The 26,374-nt window shown below is 39.5% G+C and overlaps 2 protein-coding genes across 6 annotated transcripts in view; both read left to right on the top strand.

Moving 5' to 3' along the window:
• The window catches only part of LOC143295705 (RNA-binding protein Pasilla-like), a 31,102-nt gene extending 22,692 nt beyond the window's left edge, over window positions 1–8,410 (top strand). For all 5 annotated transcript variants that reach the window (XM_076607327.1, XM_076607326.1, XM_076607324.1 and 2 more), the window contains one exon: window positions 576–8,410. In XM_076607327.1, coding sequence (XP_076463442.1) covers window positions 576–1,753 — 1,178 coding nt within the window. In that variant the 3' untranslated portion in view covers window positions 1,754–8,410. The remainder of the gene's footprint in view (window positions 1–575) is intronic.
• Window positions 8,411–14,060: 5,650 nt separating this feature from the next.
• LOC143295910 (atypical kinase COQ8B, mitochondrial-like) overlaps window positions 14,061–26,374 on the top strand; it is a 35,714-nt gene continuing 23,400 nt past the window's right edge. Inside the window, exons 1-10 of the mRNA XM_076607596.1 lie at window positions 14,061–14,120; window positions 15,104–15,309; window positions 15,979–16,557; window positions 17,504–17,570; window positions 18,189–18,263; window positions 19,585–19,710; window positions 20,415–20,500; window positions 21,565–21,705; window positions 22,823–22,904; window positions 24,001–24,094. Of these exons, the coding sequence (XP_076463711.1) occupies window positions 14,114–14,120; window positions 15,104–15,309; window positions 15,979–16,557; window positions 17,504–17,570; window positions 18,189–18,263; window positions 19,585–19,710; window positions 20,415–20,500; window positions 21,565–21,705; window positions 22,823–22,904; window positions 24,001–24,094 (1,463 nt within the window). The 5' untranslated portion in view covers window positions 14,061–14,113. The remainder of the gene's footprint in view (window positions 14,121–15,103; window positions 15,310–15,978; window positions 16,558–17,503; window positions 17,571–18,188; window positions 18,264–19,584; window positions 19,711–20,414; window positions 20,501–21,564; window positions 21,706–22,822; window positions 22,905–24,000; window positions 24,095–26,374) is intronic.

Below are 26,374 nucleotides of genomic sequence, written 5' to 3'. Positions count from 1 at the left end.
ACTAACATTTAAAATTATTGCTTGTCTCATTTTCTCTCACTTTTGACTCCAGCTTTGCTCTCTCTGGTCTGGTTGGCCTGCTTCATCCTTTCACTTCATTCAACACACACAGAACTGTCACTTGAATTGTTCTATAAAAAAAAAAAAAAAGAAAAAAAAAAGAAAGTACCTCAGTTCATCACTCCTCACTCGCAGTCTTTCCATGGGTTCCTGTTTCACATTGAACAGAGTACCAAGAACAGTGATCTGTTCAAATGAATGAACTAGTCTGCATTTTGCTTTCTGGGATCAGCTTTACTTTATTTCAGCATTCCCGTAGTCAAAAAAGTCTTTGACCCTTGAAACAAGCTCTATTCACTTGGTAAGGTCTCTGCACTTAAGTCTGGCTTAAAGCCCCCCACTTTATTGGCAGACAGGTGGAAGGAGGAATGTTGTCATGAAATAGAGGTGTCTGGTTTTGTCAACTTTTCTGTTGGTTTGGAGCAAGATATTTCAGATAGTTGGTTTGCATTAACAGAAATGTGAAATTAACTTGTTGCCCAAAGCAGTATGAAGATGGCTTGGTTGCATTTCAGGTGACATGGAGTCCAACAAGAAGGCAGTGGACATGGTCCTGGGCAAGATAGTGGAAGATCCCCAGAGTGGCAGTTGCCCCAACATCAGCTATGCAGACTGTACAGGCCCTGTGGCCAGTGCCAACCCCACAGGGTCCCCGTTCGCCAACACCACTTTCCTGCAGGGCAGAGGTCAGGACATGATGAGCAACAGCAATTTCACTGGGGGCGGGTTTGGTGTCAACGGGAATAACTTCAACATGACTGGCCAGGGAGGTGGCATGGGCTTTGGGCTCAACATGGCTGCCTTGACTGGCAGTGGGCCCATGAGTGGGGCCACTTTGGAGAACCTCAAGATGACCCTGAGGAACTCTGGCTTTGCGGATGGGCCCACTGAAGAAATTGCAACAGCCATGAACACTCTAGCATCGTATGGTATTTTAGGTATGGGTCTAGGTCTGGGTCAGATGAACACTGGGATGGGAATGAGCACCCCGGCGCCTGCCATGGGTGGGGTGGGGTCTACTGTCATGCAAGGCATGCAGGGTATGCAAGGAATGGCCATGGCTTCGGCTTCCACCCCAACCTCCTCTGTATCCAGTGGATTCTTGAACACCAGCAACAACTCCACATCTGCTGCTGGCCTGTTTGGCCCCGTGGGCTCTGCTTCTTCAGGCATGGGCAGTTCTGGCTCCACAGGCGCCTCCTCCAGCCTGTTTGGTAGTTCCTCCTCCACCATCGCCCCAGGGGAGCGCTATGGTGGCAGCCCCATGCTCAATGACTCCTTCACTGGAGCCGCAGCTAGCTATGTCCCTCCCACCACAGCCTATCCCCAGACCCCTGACCGCTCAGCTGCCGTTGCTGCCATCAATATGAACCAGAATTCTTTTGGCCTAGGCACTGGCATGTACAGCCCCACGGAGGACAAGGCCAATGGCACCACCAAGCAGGACATGGAAGTCGGGGAGAACATTGTGGGGGCCATCCTTGGGCCTGGAGGCAAGGGCATTGTGGAGATCCAGCAGTTCACAGGCACCAACATCCAGATCTCCAAGAAGGGAATCTATGCCCCTGGCACCCGTAACAGGATTGTGTCCATCACGGGCACTCCCTCCAGCATCGCCCGTGCTCAGTGCATGATCCAGCAGCGCATACAGCAGGAGGAATTGAAAAGGGCGCGTCAGGCTTCTCAACGTTAGACCCTTCCCTTAGGGCCTTGAGTCTTTACTTCAGGAAGATCTGCCTTGGCTTTGTCCAGATTTTGGTGTTTTTTTCTCCCACGGACAAAAAAGAAAGTAATAACCAAACCTGTTTCTTTCCAGTTAGTGTATCAACCATACCATCATGGAATTGGTTTGGTTCATATTTCTGTTGAGACCTTTGTATATGAAGGGTTTTTTTATTTTTGTTTTTTGTTGTTTTTTGTTTTCTCATGCAATTTCCTTTTGTCACCTCTGTCCCTAGCATGTTGGGTTTTCCATGATGTCCTGAAAGTCTGTTCCTGCAGCACCTGGATCTGTTGACCGAACTTGAACAGATAGCCATTTGCATGTTTTGATAAGGTGGAATTATTGACCTGAAGTGAACACTCGTGATTCCCAGGAAAAACAACAACAAAAATTGGTAGTTAGAGCCATCATAGGAGATACAAAAGGGACTTGTTTACTGCAAAATTTCAGCATAGTGCCACCGCTTTTTTTTTTTTTTTTTTTTTTTTTTTTAAACAATCACACATGTTGGTACATGGAGTTGCCCTTTCACAGGTCATACTCTCATTGTTACTATTTGAAGAGCTCAGTAAAAGTTGAAAAGGATGAAGGGAAAAAAAGAAGGAAATATTATTGATGGATGGTGAGGATGATAACTCAGGCCTGTTGACTTTTCACAACTGTGTTATCACATTATTATGGCATAGTGTGTGTAAGTCAAGTGTTGTGGTAAGTGTGTATGTGTGAGGTTTATCGGCATATTCATTTGTCTTTTCAACCTTTTTTGCTGTGTTTTGGGTGTATAGAGAGAACCATTTTTTTGTTTGTCACAGGGTGGAGAGTAAGTGATTGATCCACAGTCTCCACATTTTTATCCTTGTTAATGGAAAATTAAACCTCAGTGAAAAAAGATATCCTCTAACTTAACTTGGACCTTAGTTTGGAAATTGAGTAAAGCCCAATCAAACATAAAGCTTGAAAATTTTTCAGTAGTTTTGTTTTGGTGTGACATTAACAACTCATGAACTTTAAGTTGGTCCAATTTTATATGATTTTGACTTCTTGCACTTACTATCCGATCACCATACTGTATTAGTGGCTTTGGTTCAGTTGCATGTTGATAGCCTGTGTTTATTCATCTGTTGTGTTGATGCTTGCTAGTCCTTTGCTCAGCTAAGAAAAAAAATCAGTTGGTGCAGAAACATTCAATGCTGCGATTGAGGGTCTGACCTAGTGGTGTTTTTTCAAAGAGAAAAATGCTGTCAGGAATTTTTTTCTCTGGCTGGAAGAGGCTGTCAGGAATTTGTTTTTTTGTGGTTGGTGTCTATCACTGGGAACATACTCCTTTCTCTTCCCCTCCTTATTGCAGCTACAAGTCACTGATGTCAGCAGGGCGGGGTGGTTGATTGTGGTGTGTGCATGGTCAGACAGAACAGATGCCATTCCCTGTCGGGAACACAACAGGTCGTACCAGTGAGGGGACTCAGCAATGGTGCACATCTTGTTCAGCACCTTCTCTCTGTAGGAGGCACCTGACATGCCTGTAAGAAGCACCTGGCATGACTTGGAAGGAATGTTTATTTGTTGTTGTTTTTAGGTTGAACATCATATGAAAAACTGACAGAGAAAGGGATAGAAAATAAGCAGTGAAAAGTAAAACAACTGCCCTCCCTCCCAAACTAGATATTCAGTGTTATCACTCATTTAGTTTTCCTTTCCTGGCTGGCTGTTGTATTTCTGCTTCACTTCCACTCAACTTCTTGCATCAGTTTTTTTTCATTGCTTTTTACCCCATTAGCAACATTGAGAAATTTTTGTCATCAGAGACACCCACTTCTTTCGTGGTCTGTTGTTTTGCAATGTTTGCAGTGGCTCTATTTGATTATATGCCAGTCTTTAGCCAGGATTGGTAATGTGTGCCTGTGCTTATTTGATGATAGTAGGAAATCTGGTGAAACAAACTGCTTTCTGATGGCTGGTTTTGAAGAATAAAATCATTGCCTGATAATACCAGACAAATACACTTGTAATGATTGAAGGTCATGATAAAACAGCCTCTTGCTGCTGTCCTGCAGACATTTATTAAAGGTTGTGTTGTTGTGTCCTGACTTGTTCAGACTAATGAGATACAGATGAATCAGCTCAGGTCCAGCTGCAGCATGAGATTTCAAGTGATTTGCTCAAGGACAAAGACTCTTGATTATAACAGCAGTGAAACAACTTCCTGCAATGTCAGTTTAACAAAGGTTCATCTACTTAGTAAGTTACTCTTAGCTGCCAGCAACAACAGGTCTTGCTGGTAATAAAACCTTAGAAAGGGACTCAACACCCACATAATATTAGCATATTGACGAGGTGGCTCCGTCAGACCCTGAGCAAAAGCTTTAGAAATGTCATGACTGTAGCACAGTTCAAATTATTGAAGGGAAGAAAAAGCCTGCAATAATGTTTGCTGCAGGTATATTCTTATATGATGGTGGTATGGATATTTCAGAATGTCATTTGAGAGGTACAGGGAGGGATGGGGGGCAACGTCTTTCATTCGTAGAGCTGATCACTTCCTATTTCATTGGACTCTGAAAGAGGCTACCCACAAACTGTCAGTGGAGCATCATGGTTTCTTTCCTTTCAAAGTCCATTGTGAGGGGCGAGTATGTGCACACAAATCACAGAGTTTGTATGCACTGGTGCAAGTTTGAAAGAGGGAGCGAGTGTGAACCAGTTGATGAAAAAGAAAAAAAAAAGCATGTCTGTGTTGAATGTATTGCAGAATATATGGATGTTGTCTTCTAAGAAATGTTCAGGCATTTCAGGAGTTATATTCTGCATGTGAATTACGATGTTAAAGTTAACTGTTATCCTAATTTATGTATTTTGCGCGTACATATTATCAGAATGCTGTGCTTGTTGTACAGAAACCTGTTGTCAGTGTGATTGATGTACTTGTTAACTTCCAGTGTTAACCATACATTCTGTATTAGTTCTAATGTTATCAGTCATATTTGTATAAAATTTGTTGGAGGGTTTGACCTTTTTTTTCTCTTCATTTGGAGAACCATTTTCATGCAGTTTGTATAGTGAGTTTTGTGGTTTTTTGGTCTTGACCCCCCCCTATTCTCCCCATTCTTCTTTTCCCTCTTTCATGCAGTTGTCATTGTCGTTGTCTTGGAAAAGAGCTGTGAGTTTCTGAATGAACGGGTACTTCTTTACATCCACCTTGCCTTAAAAAGAAAGAAAGAAAAAAAGGATATCTCTGCAGTGTAGTTTAGAATTCTTGGCTGGAGGAAAAAGAAAGCTTTTGCATCTGTGACTCTTGGTTAGTTGGTATCTTCGGTAACAAGCACCACTGACTGCTTAGTCCCCACACCCCCACCCACCCCCGGCACCCCACCCCCAAAAGCCCCTGCCCCCCTTTTTAATTTTCAAAAAAATTTTGATAATATAATTTTTCCTCACTTTTTCTCACCCATGCCCACCCACTTTATCGGGTAGCAGTACCAGCAGTGTGTTTGTTGATAACAAACTGACCGTGTGCGCAACGAAGGTGGAAAAAGATTGAACGAGGTCGTTAGTGACTTGAGTGAACAATGATAATTTCACATCATGATTCCAGCATTCTCCTTCTCTTTTTTAATATTTTTTTTCCATTTTGTTTTTACTATTGCGCAGCTTCTGGATGGCTTAGAGATGAAGGAACATTAGCTCAGCAGAACTTTTTTTGTTTGTTTTCCAGGCATCACTGTAAATTATTCATGAAGTCACCATCCATCATTGTTACATCAGTACTGCATTGTTGAAAAGTTACCCATAACATAAAAGATCTGGATATGTCACAGCCCAAATGTCTTTCCTTTGTTGAGGTGATGGGGCATTTTGCCGTCGGCCATTTTAAAGAGTGTGCCCAGATGATGAAAATGTGTCTAAAGCAACATAGTCCTTTGTGTTGTTTGAGAATTGCAATATCTTCTCTCTCACTCTCTCTTTTTTTTCTGTATTGTTTTTAGTCATTTAGACATAGTTTCACATCTCTATTGTATTTTGGCTTTGGATAAATAAGACTTGTCTTTCTCTTCTCCCTTTCTCGCTCTGTCTTTCCTATCTAGTGGTGTTAAAAGATCTTATATAGTATTAGTGCTTACACAAGATTGTGTGATATTTTACTATTTATTATTTATGTATTCAAGACAAACAATATGGTTGATAAATCATTTTTCACTCATATGTAAAATATTCATTTGTCATTTTATCAAGTGGCCGGATATTGTACATGGCAGGGGAGAGACAAAATGTTTTCCCTCTTTTTATTAATTTATTCATTGATGTGGACATGGAATTGAAGGAGTGTTGTTTATTGTAAATTAGCAAAACCAGGCCACAAGACTTTTTTTTTTCACAAAAGTTCTTGTGCTCATTCCTGTCTTTCAGCCTGTCTCATCCACATTAACATCGCTGTCATGCTGTAAATTTGTCATCCGACATTATTTTCACTGTAGATAAGGACATCGCCATCGTTCATACACCTCTGTTTGGTGATACATTTATGGGGATGGGTGGGGTGACAGAGGCAAGATTACATTTTTTTTATGAACTATTCACTTTTTTCTGGTCATCTCAATGGTTTACACTTTATTTTCTGGAAGGCACCGCTTTCGTAAAAGTGCCAGTTTGTTAACTTATTTATTTCAATTTTGATTGTCACATGACTGAACCATCCTGTTTTAGAACTGGGTTTTTTTGTTTGTTTTTTTAATCTTATAATGATTATGTCTTTCGGTTTGCTTTGATTTGAATTTAACAGCATCATTTGTACGCTTTTGAGACTCTGGAGAGAGATCCAGTTAATATAGGATATTTAAAACACAAAGTCAGCCTTTCAGGGTTTTGTGGTTTTGGAGTTTTTTTTGTTTTGGGGGTTGTTTTTTTTATTCAGATGTGATTCATTCTGTATTTTTAAGTGTTCTTTCCTTTGCTGTTTTGTGGGTGGAGGGATGGGGTGGGTTGTGACTTCCATGTATTCATTTCATTGTACAGTAGTTTCTCCTTGTGCCAAATAGCTGATGTAAAAGACCAGGATAAGCTGACTGAGCTAGGTATGATTTCTTCCTTTAAAAGAAAACAACAACAAAAACAAAACAAAAAACAACTGTCATTTATCATGATGAATCAATTAAAATCAAACTAATTTATCTTAAGATGGTTTACTATTCCTGCACCAGTGCGAGTCTAACACTGTGTCAGATTCATTTTAAAACAAATAACCCCAACCATCATGTAAATTGTAATGATTATCATGCTTATTGTTAGTCCAGATATTGCCATGTTGTATCCAGTTGGATATTACATCCATTATGGAAGTGAGTCTGACAGGGCTAGGTGACTGATCATGCTTTTCATGGTCATGGCTTATTTCAACAACTGTAATGTTAACAACATGAACTGTTTTACTGGTATAATACTGGCGCATGTGTAGGTTGGCAGTATAGCATGCCATAACCTGATACTTGTAGTGTATTTCACAACTTTGAATTTATCTTTGACTGACTCATTTTGTCCTTAGTTGTAATTTTAGAGTGCTGTATGTTGTATGTTTTCTTTTGATAGTTTTGTGTTTTAATTGGTTTCGATTTCAGGTTTTTAATTTTAGTTCCATTGGATTGAAATGGTAGGAGAGAAAAGAGATGGATGAGGGACATAGAAAAAGTCACTTTGATAACTGGACATGATTTATTTGCATCATCAAATTCAGTGACAATGGTTACCTGGAGAAACCAAGCAGCTGTAGTACAATTCCCTGTAAGATTATACTTATACTCTCTCAATTAGAATTTCACACAAAAGAAACTTGAAAAGTTATATGAATGAATTTCTCCTCAAAGTACTGATTTTGATCTTCATTGTGAATCACTGGATGATAAGCATCAGGAACATAGTTTTAAAAAAAATTGTAACTAAAGCACACACTATAAACCACAATCTGGCATTCATACTTCTCCAGGTAGCTGACTGAAACCATGAGCATTCCTCTGCTTTTTCCGGTTTGTTATTGTAATCTGATTATTTGAGTCAAGAGCACCAGCATTTGGCATGTATTGATTGGTTGTTCCAGAACTTTCTTTGTATCCACATAAATATTTTCTTACTGAAAGGAGGTGAGTTTTGTTCACATCTCAGTGTTGTTGTTTTTTTGGTGTGGGTATACATGATATAATTTGTCGTCAGCTGTTTGTGGATGGATCTCGGCCAAAATTTTGATCACAAGTCTGTTGGAAATGCAGACAAACTGTAAAAAAGGAGCCAGGCCTTTGACATACTGTCAAAGAATATTATGATGTTAAGTATCATGAGTAAAGAAGTTCATCTCTCTCAGTGACCTCTACATAAAAGAATGATTGGGGAGGGGTGGGAAGTAAATAGAAACATTGTTGGGGTTTTTTTTTAAGAGGAATAGTTTTCTTTCCTTTTTTTCATAACTTTTAAAAATTGTCTTAATATTGTTTGTAAAATGGCTTAAACATTTGTCAGATTTGCTTCAGTTCTCTTTTACTTTGTAGTTAATTCTGATGTTTTGATTTTAACCTGAAGAGGAGGTTGCATGGTAACTGACTGGCATATTCTTTTCCTTTTTTTTTTTTTTTTTTTTTTTTTTTTTTTTTTTAAACATCTGTACCAGAAACAGATGATCAAAAAGGAGAAGAAAACTTTTAAAAAGGCTTTTAATATGTCGTCATATGCAAAAGCATATAATTACTAGTGAATGGGGGGAGATGCATGGTTTTGTACTATGTTGCATTCTCGGCAATAAACATTTTTAGTGGTGTTTTTCTTTTCTTTCTTTCTTAATGTCTTTTTAAAACCATTTGCACAGTATTTTGAATCTGATTCTCCAGCAGTCAGTAAGAACATTATCAGTTAATATTTCGCTGCTGGTAAGATACATACATATTTTGGATTGTTCATTTGTTGCTGAGGTGCAGTTGTTTCAATACTACAGTTGGCTTCTCTTTTCTTATATTGTTTATGTTGAACAGCGAATGTTTGTCAGGTTACGAGTTGATGAACTTTGTCATCTGTTTAGTTCCAAGAATGACTGGAAGTATTACTACAACATGTACTTTGCAAGGTTTAATTGAAAATGTGTGTCGTTTGCATAAATATGTTAAGCTGTATTTAGATACTTGTGAACCAATGGAAATTATCCTCATGAGGGGACCGCATGAGGCTTTCTGTATTATGTTGCTTGTGTCACCAAATTTAAGACAGGGAAAGGCAGGCTGCACGCTCCGAGATAAGATGGGCAAATAAAACTAGAGCAGGAAAATGTGCACATGTTGAGTGAATTGAGTTTCTCTGCAGGGTAGGGGTGCCTTTCTGTTTTTTAATTATTGAAGAAGTTAGAGAACCATTTTTTTCCCCATGCATCTTTGGGGCATTCTAGATTTGTGTACTTTTTTGTGGGGAAAATCTTCAACTTTTTTTTTTTTTTTTGTATATAAGCATGGGATGAGTAGTGGGGAAATGTGTTAGATCTGTAGTGAGATTATTTTGATACAGGAGGAGGAGAAATAATAGTCTGGAAGGAAAATGTCAACAACAGCTCATAATCATTACTGGTAGAATTGAACCATCAGCCTAGTCCACGCTTTCCTTCTCTGTTCCATCTCATACCCAACATCAAAAGAAATTAGTTTTAAAATCCTCTTGGGAGTTTGGGTATATTTGTTTTTCCACCACCCCTAGGAAAGTCTGATGGCTAACATAGTATACGAGCCAAACAGGGAGCATACATAGGAACTCCTCTCTTTGGTGAAGTTCCAGGGAGAAGGCGAAGTTCTTTTTTTCTTTTTCTTTTTTATGTTATTTTAAATTAATGTTTAGGGAAGAGACTTGGATCAGAATTGGCTTAGTTATTTACAAGGGAAGTTAGGTGGGTTACCTTGGTTAAACTGATGTTTGTTTCAGCCCCAAATACAATGATACTGTATGGATCATAGACATTGATGTGAAGTGTGCATGCCGTGACTAGTCCGTCGGGTGATCCATTTTATCAAACCATTGTTGTCATGAACTTGTGCATGTAGGGAAAAAATGTTCACTCCATGTAATCATTGTAGGTCTTGATATAGTAGTCTGTGTAACCTGAGTGTACCATTATATCGTTGTCACCCTTAGCCTTTGGTCACTTTTTTTTTTTTTTTTTTTTTTTTTTTTTTTTTTGCGGGTTGGAATCATTGTGGTTAGATGTCTGTGTATTCTCAGAACATGGTGAACTTTGTTGGAACTTTTTCTTCTTTTCTCAGTCCTACTTCTCTCTTTCTTCTTCTTGCCCTCTGCATCTTTGAAGTCATTTTTCGTTTGCTATTGTCTCCTTATCTCTTTTCTCACTTCTTTGTCATCTTTTCCTCTTTCCCATTTTGGCATCTTTCACAAGATTCTCTGGCTCTTGTCTGTCTGTCTCTGTCTCTTTCTCTCTCTTCAGTTTCTGTCAGTCTGTCTTTCTCTTTATACTAGGCACCTTCTACCCTGAAAAACTACAAGTCAGATCAGTGCAACCTTGCGGAGATGTGAGAGAAGTGCACTGCCATTTGAATGATGACATTGTGACTGAGCCAGTGGCACTGACCTTCAGATGATTTATGCAGTTGCACATGAAGTTTCAATAAAAACTGAACAAAGGTGTTCTCTATGTGACACTTTGTACTAAGAGCTGTGCTGTTGCAAACATGATCTGTTCTGAATCTCTGTGTGTGAGGGGGAGCGAGAGAGAACTGAACCATGAATTCAGTTATTTTGCAAGCATTTACTGGTCTTTGAGTGTGTTTGACTGCTCAAAGAGTAAGAAAACTTAAATCCACGTTACCTATTTTGGAAAGGTGAGAAAATGATACAGACCACCACCAGTTTAGTAAATCTTTCTGTGAAAATTTTTCATCGAGCACCTGGTATTAGTAGAGTACCTAGCTAAGAAGCAAAGGTTATAGGTTTGGTTCACACACAGACCTGGGCTGGCATGCACACGCTATCTTTGCAGCACCAACCAAAATTTTATTTTATTTTTATTTTTGGAAATTTTATTTTTTCTCAAAACTGAAACATATCTTCTGTTTGTCTAATGTCCATCAAGAGTCATGATATGACAAAAATTTACCCCTTCCCCCAACTGAACCTTGTCTCATATAATTACTCCATTTCCCCTCCCTTTCTCCTCAATTTGCATTTTTTTTAAATACACGTAGCATTCGCAACTGATTTGTTGATTATCAATCGACAATCCATTCATTTAGAGTTGAAGTATCTCCTGTCCTCTTACTCCACCCCATCACCTCAACCTTGTGTCATATAATTACTCCATTCCCCCTCCCTTTCCTCAATTTTTTTTTTTTTTTTTTTTTTTTTTTTTTTTTTTTAAATTATGTGACTGAAATACATGTAGCATTTGCAACTGATTTGTTGATTACCTATCAATGACCCAATTTATTAAGAGTTGAAGTTATCTCCTGTCCCTTTACTCCACTCATCATGGAACAGCTGGTTCTGTCCACATTAATTGTAGCCATTTTCTCACTACAGATATTCTTGCCTCAGTTATCATTGCTGTCAGGGTTCCTACAGTCACGGAGTCTGGAAAAGTCTTGAAAATGAGAACTGTTCACTGGGATGGAAGATCTTGGAATAGTACATTTTGCCCTTCAGGGTATGGAAAAGATTTGAAATTTTGATAAAACCCCTGCTAAGTACCTTACAACAAATAGCTTAATACATTTAAAAATAAATGAAATTGAACATTGATACCTGGATATCATCAATCACTGGTGTAGCAAACTAATTTTTGATTCAGTTTGGCTTTCTGTTTGGTATGGTTAATTTCTTTACAGTCAAGAAAAAGTCTGGAAAAGATACCAAATTATGATTGATGACATCTGTAGGTATCCTGAGCTGTTCATTAAGTGGTGACATTATGGAGCGGTGGCTTTGTTGGAACACATCTAACTGGGAAGCTAGTGTGCACAGGTTTTGAGTCCTGCAAGGACCAGGATTTTTGCTCCTCACATCAACTAGACCTTGAATGGTGGTCTGTATGCTAGTCTTTTCAGATGAAACGATGAACTGAAGTTTTGTATGCTGCATGAACTTAGAAAATGTAAAGGATTTAGAATCCACAGCAACAAGAGAGATTGAAGATTTCACAATGAAACACACTCGCAGACAGAAAAAACAAGGGTGGTGCTGGATTGAGGTGATGCACTCTCTCAAGGGAGAGCACTGCAGTGGGTAAAGCATAATACAATACAATTATGGCTTGCCCCATAATCTTTCTGACATGGTCCCCTCACTGAAGGGAGTAACTTGGACCTTACTCTGATTAGTGTATATATATATCTGGGAATTCATAGAACATTAAAAAACTTTTTTTTCTATTTTACAAACTGGTTTATTAAAAAAAACCCAAAACCTGGTATATAGATATGGATGATGGTATATGTGTATATAAGAATAGGCATAGTGGCTTGAACATTGAATATACATGTTAAAGTGAGTTTATTTGTCACTTTTTCATTTTGATTCAGCAAGATTTTTCTCTCCCTGTTCTGTTATTATTTATTTTGCTGATTTTTGTTTGTTTTGTTGTTTTTCTGTTGTTAAGCTTTGAAACAAAGAATTAAGATGACAGACCCATATCAGGTATGGTACATATGAACACAGACCAAGTAAAATATCCTGCAGTAAATGTACTTTGCAAAATTCTCAAGAATGATTATATCAACTCTGGATCTGTGGGCCAGAATAGTTAAGTTGGTAGGGCTGGTGGTCCTGGTGAACTATGGGTCAGGGGTTCAGTTTTCAATTCTGCCAAGCTGTTCTGTTCAGACATTACCTATGAGTTAATATTGATTCTGACTCCATTTCTTACAAGTCTTTGGAATGAGACTAAAAACTTAAGGTTCCATGCGCAAACAAACACACATCTTCTTCACATGTTCAATCCCATCACCATCTTTCAGAAGAGAAGACATGCAGTAATGGTATGTATGCCAGGTATTCGCATGACATGCATCATCCATGAAGATGAAATGTGGCTTCTAAAAAATAAGAGAGGCAAGGCGTTCAAGACTCACTTGTGATACACTTTAAAAAAAAATCCAAGCTTTTTATGTATTGAATATAATTTCAAAATGTAATGTTTAAGATGAGAAAGATCAGTTTAAAGCAAATTAAGTCCCCTAGCATTAATTACAGAGTAATTTCCCTTTTTTACTATCTGCACCAAAACGTTTGCAAAATAAATAAAACTTCCATGCTTAGCAAAAGAAGTTCCTGTTTGAACAAAAAATGATAATAATGACTGCTCTTGTTGTTGGGTCAGAATATCAGATCAAAGTGCCAAGTTTAGAGAATACAAAAAATATAAATATAACAGTAAATGCAGTTTGCCTATAATTAGGCTTCATTTTTTATTTTTTATTTTTATTTTTTTGTGCCCATCCCAGAGGTGCAATATTGTTTTAAACAAGATGACTGGAAAGAACAAAATTTTTCCTATTTTTATGCCTAATTTGGTGTATTTGCAGAGAAAATGTCAATGTTAAAGTTTACCACGGACACACACACACACACACACACACACAGACAACCGAACACCGGGTTAAAACATAGACTCACTTTGTTTACACAAGAGTCAAAAAAAAAAAAAATTCATGCAATGCACCACCCCACACCCATCTAACCCCATACCCTCCTCCCCACTACCTGCCCCTTTCCCAGTGTAGCAAACATCAACCACGAACTGAAACTCAACCACGAAGTTGGCTGCTTATAAACAAGAATAAATATGTCGTGCAGGAAAAATTAAGGGGGCTGAGGGGGGGAGTCGCTGGTTTAATATATCTACAATCCACGTGAAGAGCAGACCGAATCTATGACCAGAGAACTGGGATTGTCTTTTCCAAAACACACACACACACACACACATATATATATATATATATATATATATATATGTGTGTGTGTGTGTGTTAAAAATTTTTTATCACAGGTGTTATCCTGTTGCATCCAGCTGCACATTCCAGACTCACATATTCATCTGTCCCAAGCATGCATTTACACACACACACACACACACACACACACACACACAGGGAGAAAGACACACACACACACACACACACACACACGATGCTTGACACGGTTCCCCTCACCATGTTCGTGTGTCAAGCCATGCACGTTTCCACGTGCACACACAATCGTTCTGCCAAATGGGCAAGGACAATAACTCTAAAGACCGATATTCAACCCGGAATTGCTGGTGTCAAGGTCAGCCATGTGGCTAGCAGGACAAACTTGAAAACATCTTGAATGAATGGTGAGTTTTACGGTAAGGAGCGATGTACGAATAAATAAAAAAGAGACTATAGTTAAAATATGTTATATTTTAGAACTTACGACACGTTGTTACGTAACCTCGGACGGATTATTCATTTAAATGACATAACAGGAACATCGGAGGTCACGTTGCAAAACTGGTCGTCTGCAAGGGTGAACATGATGCAGTGCAGAACAGTTATATAGCAATGCTCATTGGTGTGTGTTCAGTGGTGTTTGGTGTTTGATTTACGGGAGAACAGGTATATAACATATATTTTAAGCATTGAACAATACTTAAGAATAAGAGTGGTAAAACATCCGGCGAAATCTCTAACAGTTCTACCGGCAACAGCTCGCAGTGGCCTTCGTGAAAAGCCTTCTTTCTTGTTCGATGTTTGATTTTTAAACTTGGACATCTAGGCAAAGTGTAAGATGGAGTGTAAAGTGCAGTGTATACAGAAGTGTAGTGTTTGACAAATTCAGTATTACAAGTGTCTTCAACAGCTCGATTATAAGAGTCGGTCTGTTATCACTGTGAACAGTGTGATGAGACAATGATCGACTCTCACAGGTTAAAGGTTTAGGTCGCATTGTCTTTTATGACCATCAGACAGTGAATTTATATCCACTGTGTCAGTGGCTAGGCATAGGAAGGCAGGGCCCAGTCGTCTCCCTCTGTTTTAACTTTCCCCGAACAAAGTCCAAGGACACAACATCAGGCTGGGATGGGGGCTCAAACCCAGACCTCTGGTGAACAGCAGTATTATTTGCTGTGTAGCTTAAAGGCCCATAGTATAAATGCATAGCATATTTTCTTTTCTTTGTTCTTACTTATACCATATCCACTGAGTGGAGTGTCAATTTCTTATTCTTTGAAAGTTTTTCATTGTAAATCTTAAAAAAAAACCAAATGTCATGATGAACAAAAAAACAACAACATGTATGTCTAAAAACTTATGGTTTGCTTTTTTCATTCCTCAGACGAACAGGTTTTGAAGCAACTGTTGAACAAGATCAGAATGGCGTGGCGAAGTGACGTGGCAGGCTTTATGAAGGGGTTGGAAACTATCACCCGTGCTATGATGGAGCACCAGGGGAGAGAAATTCAACAGATTTGGAGCAACTCCAGCATCAAAAGTGCTGTGCAGCAGTCTGGAGTTGCATCGCCAAACCCCCAGCAGCTACAGGTAATGTGAACGGTTATAGAAAGTCTGTGCTGGTGGAAGTTGAAAGAATTTGTATAAACTGGCAGTGGGGAGGGGAAGTGGGATGGACAGATGGGTCAGTAGATATGTGTGTGACTGTGAATGTTTATGTGTTACTATGTGTGTGTGTGTGTGTTTTACTTTTTTGTTTGTTGTTGCCCCATCATGTGTGTGTGTTTCTTTCAGTTTTTCTTCTTCTTCTTCTTTTTTTTTTTTTTTTTTTTTGCTAACCCAGCATCTGATCTGTATCACTAGCACATTACCCCTGTGCTTCTCAGAATCTCCCTTACTCTGCTGCACCCAAATCACCTCCTGCAATCCCAGTGCCAGCAATCCACAGAGAACTGTCAGTGTTGGACCACCATTGATCCACACACAATCTAAGCCATTTTGTTATTTAATTGTGCCAGTTTGATTCAACTTACAAGAGACACACCTACTAAGCCCCATACTGTTATGACTGTAATCGTTCAGTTGCAGAGTCAAACTGAGCATCCCCCCCAATTTTCCCTGCACATGGTGTGTATGCATACATAAATGTGCTTGTAAGATGTATTTGTAATGTCATGTTCCTTGGTTGATGTTATCATTTTTATAGAAAAGATTATAGAATATGATACATATAAAACCAACTATCCATTTTACTTTCAGCAAATGGTGACAGAGAGAGCAGCTCAGTTTTCAGGCCAAGCAGCTGGTGTGGCAGATCTGGTCAAAGGTCAAGTTTCGGCAGTGATAGATGTACTGCAGTCTCGTAGTCAGGCACCACCTGCATCACCATCTCATGCAGAAGATTTTACAGACTTCCATTCTTTCGAAAATTTAGAAAACCTCTCTGAAGACTCAGTCATAGAAAGTGCAGCATCTGGTTTGAACTGGAAGGACACAGACTCTCCATCATCAGGTGGCATTGCAGCCTCTGGTTTGAACTTGAAGGACACAGACTCCCCATCATCATTTGGCAGTAAGAAACATTTCACTGGAATGGAAAGCAGCACAGTTTCAAAAGATGCAGAGACCATTGTCAGTACTTCACAATTTGGTGCTGGTGCTGCAGCTGCTGCAGCTGCAGCTGCCAGATCTGTTCCTGGGAGTGGAATGGAATCAAAGAGAGAGACAGCCCCAAAATCTCTGAACGTGGACAGTCAGACAGTGAGTCACAAACACCAGCAGAAATTCTCCACCTCAGCCAAGCCCCAGAGGAATGTACCTGTGCCTCCTGCACAAAAGGTGAAGTGATTCTTATGTTCTTATCTGTTTGAAAAATGAATGTTTATAAAGGTGTGAGTGTGTGTGTTTGTGTGCATGTGTCTATGCATAAAGTGAATGTGTGTTTTTGGTATAAGGTAACTTGGTGATTCAGCAGATTTGTATGTGAAACTCTCAGTGTGTGGACATAAACATTCTGTATTGCAGGATGGTTTGTTACAGTGCACCTTGAGCTTGATTTGAAGATGTCTGCAAAGTAAAAATCTGCACAGAAAAAAAAGATTTTAGATTTTGAATGGCACACAAGACATACAGGCACACATGCACTTGTACAACCCAGTAAATAATATGTTTAAGTGTTAGTAAATTGGTGATCTCCTTTTTTTTTCATAATCTATTTCCACCAGTTTCTCTCTTTTTCTTTCTCTTATGTCATCCCTTTCTTAGTTTCTACTGTCATGGAAAACAGGGTGTGGCTGCCTACATGTCAGAGTAAATAAACAAAATGGTCAAAAGCGGAGAACGTTACATCTTTGTGTGAGTGTGTGTGCATCACACTGCATAACTGAAACCTGATTGAATGACCCAGGATGATGAGCACCCAATGGCAGCTGTCAGTGTGCCCTATCCAGGTAGGCAGCCTGTTGTGCAAATGACACCATGTTTTTAAAGCGCTTAGGAAGTTAGATCTTGGTCTCTGACCGAGGATAGGTGTGATAAGTATCTATATTATAATCATCATCATGGAACATCTCATACTGTATTTGATTGTCTGCCTGTCTTTCTGTCTGCATTATTTTCGGTCTGAACCATTTTGTTTGTCTGTTCTTTTTCTATCCCCTTCTCTGTCTGCCTCTTTCTCTTTTTATTTTTCTCTCTCGGTCACTGTGTTCATCTCATACAAGTCAAAAGCAATGTAGCCTCATGCTTTTATGAATGTTATGTAATAATATGATTTGTTTCACAGCTGAGTGCAAGAGCTAGAGAAAGGCGAGTACCAGCCAACAGAATTAGCCGCCTAATGAGCTATGGAGGTAAGCCCGGTTATTTTATTTCATTTTTATTTTTTTAGATTGAAGATATATATACTCTTTCTTAAATGAGATTGATCAGACATTTTAGGTGAAGTGAATCTGTAGACTGATAATTATAACATTAAATGTAAACGGTTGGGTTTTTTGTTGTTGTTGTTGTTGTTGTTTTTTTGTTGTTTTTTTTTCCAGTACTACAATTGTAATGATACACTATACAGCACAGTTTTCTGCACTGTGAATATGATTGTTTCAGAAACTTTTGTTGATGCTCTCTGTGTAATTGCTCTTTGCTGTTTGCTCTTTTCCCCTTCCTTCATGCTTTTTCTTCTTCATTTTATTTGCTTACTGTGAAAGTTTGACTGACTCCTTGTCATACGAATTTGATAATTTAGATACAAGTGATTTTCCTTTTGTTTGGAGTGCTGTCTGTCATAACTGAAATCATTCATTTATATTCAGCTAATTGATACGTACAGGTAAGGGTTGAAAACAAACAAAATGAACTTTCTTTTTCACATGTATGAATTCACAAACAGCAAAAGAACACAGATGTTGGTTGCATAGAAATTAGAATAGCTGCAAGTGTTGATGATTTGATGTTTGTGTTTTGTCCTGCAGGTCTTGCAGCTGGTCTGGGGGCTGGAGCTATCGCTGAGATGACCAGAAGATCACTTGGCCTGAAGCAAGAAGACAGTCAGTAACCTCATTTGTTTGTTTTCCATTTAAAAAAAGAAAAAAAAAGAAAAAAGGATTTAAGATCCCATAGCCATTTACAGGGCAGTGAATTCATATCCACTGTGTCTAGGGCTCTGCTTAAGGTGAGGTCCAATCCTCTCCTTCCACTGTTTACCCTACCCTAACCGAACTCAGATTCCCATACACACATGGGTGGAGTGAAGAAAACTGGAGAAAATTGCCTTTCCCAAGGACACAACATGTCAAAACAGGGCCTGGAATCCTGATCAGTGGTGATCAATATATAAGAAATCCAATGCCTGTCTGTGCCATGGTGCTTGTTGTGTCTTAAACAACTTTTTACATGCCCCTCCTAATGAAGACGGGTTGTTGGGTCAGCTTGTCATGGCCTGTGATGCATGTTCATTTTTCTTGACCCAACAAATTTGCCAGACTGACTTCTTTCATGATCTGCAGGGTTTGAGGCAAACGCAGATGTGCTGAATGCATACTGCACACAGGATGTTGTTTTTATCATTTCACGGAATGACTAATAATTCAGAACAACAAAAAAGTAGCAAAAAGTGATAATTTAGATAAAAAAAACATCAATAACATTGAAAAAAACACAGCTTTCCAACACCCAGACAGTGTAGTGTTTCTGTCCATGATCCAGCAGATCTGCGAGATCTGTGCTTGGCTACCAATCCTAACAGCACCTGGTGAGTTGATGCTAGAGATGTTTCAGGTCCCCCTGGTCAACACACATGTAGAACTGCAAGTGCCTTCACCTTGTGCATGTAGATCAGTGTGGAAAAAAGCAAATAAGAATATGAAGATCCTACTCCTCCTGTTTGTTGTTGCTCTGTTGTTTATGTGCGCAGTTGTGATGTGTTTTCTGAATAAAGATTTGTTCAAACCAGTAAAGACCCCATGCATACACATGCACACACAAACACACACACACACACACACACACACACACACACACACATACACACACACACATATGTATATTGGCATTATTCAGTGCGCCAAGCTCCCACAGATCATGCACAGAGTTCACAATTACCATGACAGTTCTATGACAGGTGTTAAATGTGTAAGTTGTCAATTCCAGCACCAGTGGTTTACAGTTATGGAAACAGAAATGATAATAATAATAATGATGATAATTATGATCTGGTGCGGAAGACCCACACTGTGACAGGTAGTGAATTGCAGACAGTGGGAGTACAAAAACTAAAACCACAGTTGCTGAAAGACAATAAGTATAAGTTCATTCTGGGGACTTTGGGTACTTTTAAGATTAAATTCTTAAATCATGGTGCTCTTGTAGAACTGACTGGTGGCCTTGTGCAAGCAAGTCCTTTCTTGACGGAAGCCAATGTGGAAAGAATTGTGAACACACTGTGCCGGGTTCGGGGAGCAGCCCTGAAACTGGGACAGATCATCAGCATCCAGGGTGAGTGGGGAGAGATTGAAAAGTAATGGGTGCGTTTGTACATGTGTGTGTATTTGTGTGTGAGTGTGAGAGTATTTGTATGTGTGTGTGCATTTGTATGCGTGTGTATTTGTATGTTTGTGTGTGCATGCAAGTGGGGAGAGGCTGAAAAGTAATGGGTGCATTTGTACATGTGTGTGTATTTGTATGTGTGTGTGAGTGTGAGAGTATTTGTATGTGTGTGTGCATTTGTATGCGTGTGTATTTGTATGTTTGTGTGTGCATGCAAGTTTGTGTTGTATGTGTGTGTGAATTAGTATGTGCTTGCACATGCGTGTATCAGTTGTGTGTGTGTGCATGCATGTGCGTGTTTCTCTGCATGTTATGCATGCATACGTGTTTGTGAATGTGTGTGTGCGTGTACATGTGCATGTGTGCATACATGCGTGTGCATACATGCTTGTGCATGTGTGTATATTTGTATGTGTGTGTATGTATGCATGTGTCTGTGTTTGTATACATGTATGAATGTGTGCATGTATGTTTGCATGCATGCTTGTGCATGTGTATATGTGTTTGTATGTTGTGTATGTCTGTGCATGCAAGTGTATGTGTGAATGTGTATGCTTACTGGTATCTGTGTGTCGTTCAAAAGCATGTGCTTTACTTAGTGTTTTTCTTTGAATGTATTTGGTTTACAAACTATGAAGATGCTGTTGTTTCAGACAACTCCTTCATCAACCCTCAGCTGCAGGCAATCTTTGAGAGAGTGCGACAGAGTGCTGACTTCATGCCCATCAAGCAGATGACGGTGAGTCACACTGCCTGACATGTCAAACAGCGGTATCATGATTTAATCTTGAACCCCCACATCAGGCCAGGCATCACAAATGGTTCTCTCCATTAGAGAAATCAAAGGGTTCCCCCAGTTTGGGTCTTTCAAAGAATCAGATTCCTCTCCCCCTCTTCCCCCTTGACTGCTGCTAATATGCTTGTCAGTGAAGAACTGTCACCTCACTGAGAGATAGGATCTGGCTTACAGGTTAGGATGTTAGTCACCACTCTGTATTTGGATTTCTTCCTATTGTGATTGCATTTCTTTTGTTAAGCAAAATCAGTTGCATCATTTATCAGTACGTAAAAAGGAGTAACTGCTTTAAGGTCATGTTACAAATCTCGTTTTGCCAAGGTTCAGCAGTCAATGGGTTTGTTCAGCAGTCAATGGGTTTGTGAAACTCCAGTCCTTCCAGGCATTACAAATGGTTTCCTCCATTGCAGGATTCAAATAGTCCCCAGTTGGGATCTTTCAAGGGTTTGCATCCCTTTCTACCTGCGCATCCCCTCACTTTAAAAAACCCAAACATTGTATTTGTAAAGCATCTCTATAAAGTCATTTTTATGAATGACTGGGGAGATTTTGTGTGTGTGTGTGTGTGGGTTTGTTTTTTTTAAACATGCGTTTGTTTTTCACAATTATGTTGTTATAACATGTATTGCATTAATATGTGAAAATTCATATATTTTTACCTGTGATGAGATCAAAGATGTTCCTTTAATCAGGGATTTTAAATGTACAAAACAATGCAAATCAGTACGACACAGCACAGCACAGCACAGCACAGCACAAGACTTGACACAACACAACTAGACACAATACAGCACAGTTCAGCATGACTTTGCACAACATGGCATGACTCAACAGGACACAACACAACACAATGCAACAGAACACAGCACATTACTGCAACACATTTCTGTTATCCCCAGCCCCCAGCCCCTGCTCCTCCCTCCTAGATTAGGCAGATGCCAACGTTCTGACTTTATAGGTATGTGGACAATAACCAGCTCTGAGAGGCAGAAGATGTGCCTGTGCAGAAAGTGATGAGTCGAGAGCTGGGACCTGACTGGCGCAGCAACTTTGAAGTGTTTGAGGACAAACCTTTCGCTGCTGCCTCCATCGGCCAGGTGCACAAAGGGACGCTGAAGGACGGCAGGGAGGTGGCCATCAAAATACAGGTGAGAGTGCTCTGTTACAGGTGAAGTATCCAGCAGGGCAGGAAATTCTTAGATAACATTTTGTTGTCCTGGGGGCAGTTAGATAGAAAAAACTATCTGGCCTCCACAAGTTCTATTTCCCCACTGTTCGTATTGCCTGAGAGGGAGAAATAAAGGGGATGGATCCATTATTTCTGGGCCCACAAGTTTCTGTTGCAGAACACACACCTTGTGGGCATGGGGAAAGGGGGGAGGTGTCAAATGTAAAAGGGGGATGGGGAAGTGCATTGGTCTGCACTGAAGTTGACTGCTCAGTCACCTTTCACTGTCAGTAAAAAATTGGTTGACCAACAGACATGTTTAGAGAGTGTCATTCACACATGTCCTCCAGAAGGTTAAGTTCTCCTGGACGGTGGGATGAGTGTGTATTTCAAGCCCAGTTCTGTGTGGAGGTATGATGATGCAGTCATGAGGAAATTGAGAAAAGAGAAGGGGGCGGGGGCTGGTGGGGGTGGGGGGGGGATTGTGTGCAGGTACTTGTCATGGCATTGCTTGTTTATGAGCTTTAGTTTGAAGAGTATGTTTCTGCCAGACAACAAAGCGTATTGTTTCATCTTGTATTGTGTTACTTTTTGTAACAACGTATTTCTTTGTGTGAAATTTGGGCTGCTCTCTCTGGAAAGAGCATGCCACCAGAGTGCAGCACCACCATTATTTTTTTCTGTTCATAAGTGTATTTATGTTACTATCAGAGTGGATCTTTCTTCAGAATTTTGTAAGGGACAACCCTTTCAATGCCATGGGTTCTTTTACTTGTGCTATGTGTATGCTGCTTGTGGGACCTCAGTTTATTCTGTCATCCAATCGACTAGTTCCCAGACCACCACTCAAAGTCTAGTGGAGGGGGGAGTAAAAATCCTGGTCTGTACATGGGATTTGAACCCATGGACATTCACATCCTAGCTGGACGTAATACCCCTAGGCCATGACTCTTATTTCAACCTGGCACTATGTTTCCACACTCACTTTAGAACTGAGAAAAACAGTATTAATACACACACACACACACACACACATGTACACACACATCCATGTACACACACACAAGTAACGTGTGTGTGTGTGGTTGGCATTGCAGTATCCAGGAGTGGCTCAAAGCATAGAGAGTGACATCAACAACTTGATGTCGGTGCTCAGCGTGGGCAACATCCTTCCAGAAGGTATGTTACTCTGTGTGTGTGTGTCTGTCTGTATCTGTGTTTACATTTTTGCTTTCTTTTTGGTCAGGTGTTCCCTATCTTCACATAAATTACATTTGTCAAAAATTCAAAATTAGAAAAAGAAATAAAGCCAGTATTGTTCAGTATTGGTGATAATGGTACATGTCCTTTCTGAACATTGTACGGTTGTATAATTTCACCCCTTGCCTTCTCTTTTCTAACCATCTCACCCTGCATGGTTCTGGCCTTCCTAAAGCAGCAAGCGTGTTTCATCCACAAAGCTGTGCATACACATAGTTCATGTGGTTATTAGAGGTTTTATAAAAGTTTGAAGAAACTGAGGTATCCTTTTTAACTGGATAATTTAAGGCCTGAAAAGTCTGTGAAAACTGACATGGGTTTGTAAAAGTTAGTTTATTTGATTTTGCCTCCTCAGTGAAAAAAAAAAGCATAAAAACATGTTTGCATTGTTTTTTTCATGTGTTTTTTTTGTTTGTTTTTTTTCTTGGGGTGAGTTGTGAAAAGTTCAACCTGAATTAGAATTCAAACATAATTTTTGCTAATTCTGATGTTCAAAGTAGTGCACTTTCACTTTTGGACAAAATAATTCTCAGAACTATTTGCCTCTGTGTATCCACTGCAACATGCAGGCATTTGCGACTATCTTTCGTTGCAAATGTGGATCATCATTTGAACATTCAAGGAAATCAAAATGCCAGACTTTTGTTAGTTCAGTGACATAATTGTGTATAGAACATACGCAGTCTTCAGTATATATTAAGTTTGGAATTTTTATGCAATTGGGTCATATAAGTTTGTAAATTTCATGCCCTTTCTTGAGTATGAAACCTGATACAACAATCTTCCACCCCATCACACACACACGCCCACACACACATGCACACACATGTGCGCATGCACTCGCACGTGCACACACACACACACGCGCACGCACACCTTGAGCCAGAGAAGAAATATTTGCGCTAGAAAATGAATGAAACATTGCATTAGATTAATAATGATAGATGGAAAGCTTCATTCTGTCTGTTTATTTTGCTTTTTATCTTTTTTTTTTTCACTCTGTCGCTCTCTCTAGGTCTGTATGTGGACAGCGTGGTCAAAGTGGCAAAGCGGGAACTAGCATGGGAAGTGGATTACCTGCGTGAAGCTGAGTGCAGCAATAGGTTCAGGTGTGTATATTTTTGATAGATTTTAATCACAATTGGTTCAGGTGTGTACATTTTTATAGGTTTTAATCACTCGATGCCATGATGCCATGCACTAGAGGAGACCCTGCACAGTTCCTGAATCACTTCACCACTGTTCATTTGGGTCTTTTCTGATTTAAAATATGCAGGAGACCCTTACTGTTGAACAAAAATCACTTAATCACGGAGCAAGACTGAGAAAGCATCTTCTTTGAGGGTGGAGACAAGAACATCCCTCCAGCAACAGTCCTCAGTAAACTAGTCGATTGAAGATTTGCATAGGTCCTGCTGTAGGGATCTCCTGTGACCTATCTGTTGTCTGTATATTTTCTTCTTCATTTTTAACGTGCATTAGAAAAAAAGAATTAAAAACATAATTATTATAACTTACAAACACACCAGAGACCTTGGCATGAACTCACAATAACCATAGAATTAGACAGGGAAATGAAAACCGAGTTCACCATGAGAGCAGGGCAGGAAGGGCCACTGAATTTGTTAATGGTATGGATGAACCAGACACCTGTCTGTACACTGCCCTCAGATGGGCACCACCCGGGAAAAGAAAATGAGGCAGACCACTGGGCATAATTATAGAGAAGAACTGTGGAAGAGGAGATGAAAACAGCAGGCAAGACCAGGAGCGAAATCAGATGGCTTGCTCAAGACCGAAATGACTGGAGGTTTTTTAATTTTTTTGGTGCCTTATGCACCAGACAGAGCAAAAAGTAAGTAATCATGAGGATGAAGACAGTGCTGCTATGAAGGTCCCTTTATGTTAGGGACTGCGTGACAAGGCTGTACTCTGTGCTTCTCTTCTTTTAATTACTATATTCCTCCAGGCTCGAAAGATGCAGACAGAAGTGGATGATCCTTGATGGTGTTGGTCCCAGTCTTCCCATTTGAGCCCAGGGTACACTCAGCTCTGGGTAGGGGCCAGCCACAAGTTAAAATTCCTGACCTGATTTGGTTTGAACCCACCTTTTCCAAACTGTTAGTTTGTGACATTGACCACTTTGCCACAGCAGCTTGTGAATTATACAGTCCTGCATAAGGTAGTATCAGAGGCAGTCATAGCACACCAGCATGGGTGTTCAGCTGTTAGGAGTGTCTCCCTGTTTCATAATGGGCAGACATGACTCAGAATATGACTGCCTGATTTGTGGCAGGTATAAAAGTTTCTTAAAGAGTCAAGTCATGGAAGTCTGTAAAAGTCTTGGAAAAAATAGGAAGACAATTTCCAGGACTGGAAACGTCACAGAAATCAGTGTTTTACCCTGAAAATTCCGGAAAAAGTCTTGGAATTTTCATGATACCTTTCAACAGGCCATTATTATACATGATTATGATGAGCTGTAGAGGGAATATAAAAGAATAGAAAACCTTTTCAAGAAGTAAGCTTGTCTGAGAGTTGCTGCCCTTGAAACAAAATCGTAAGGAACAATTTTTTCAGAAAATGTCATCAAAAATTAGTTCTTATGAATAGATCAGAAAATTATTCGGACTTTAAAAAAAGTCCTTATGAGTGATTAAGAAAACCATGAAACAGATATTACAAAATGCATATGAATGATGAAACCCATTCAACATGTTTTTTTTTTTTTTTAAGTTTGTATGGTTGTATGGCTGATTGAGAAAAAATCTTAAACCTTTTTTCTTTTTAGTTGTCAAGATTGTGCTTATGAGTGATGACAATATTTGTGCTTATGACTAATATGTATGTGCTTGTGACTAATCAACACAGTACAGTACACAGGCATTAAGAGACATCCACCTAAATCCAGAAAGTGATAGGAAAAAAGTGCTTGGACAAATCTGCACGTTCATTAAACAGGTATCTACCCATTGACCGCAGCTGGCTAGTATGCTTATCAGTGAAGGGCTGTCACTTATCAGTGAAGGGCTGTCACCTTACGGAGACAGACAGAGCTGACAGGTCAGGATGTCAGTGACCACTCTGTGCCTGGACATTTTCATCTTCCTTTTGGGACTGCATTACTTTAGTTTGGCAAAATCAGTTTCACCATTGCTAAGTACACAAAAACACAAAAAGTAGTAACTGCACTTCAAACTTAATGCCACACTGATCTTATTTCATCAAGTTTCAGCAGGAGTATTGCATAGCATAGTATAGTATTGCATTGTATAGTAATACTTTTTGTCACAACAGATTTCTTTGTGTGAAATGTAGGCTGCTCTTTCTAGGGAGATCACATTTCAACAGTGCAGCATCACCCTTACTTTTTTTCTTTCTTTTTTTTC

The sequence above is a fragment of the Babylonia areolata genome, chromosome 21, assembly GCF_041734735.1.
Source record: "Babylonia areolata isolate BAREFJ2019XMU chromosome 21, ASM4173473v1, whole genome shotgun sequence".
Classification (NCBI taxonomy): domain Eukaryota; kingdom Metazoa; phylum Mollusca; class Gastropoda; order Neogastropoda; family Buccinidae; genus Babylonia; species Babylonia areolata.
The sequence above is the reverse complement of the archived record's forward strand: the minus strand, read 5'-3'. Positions and strand labels throughout refer to the sequence as shown.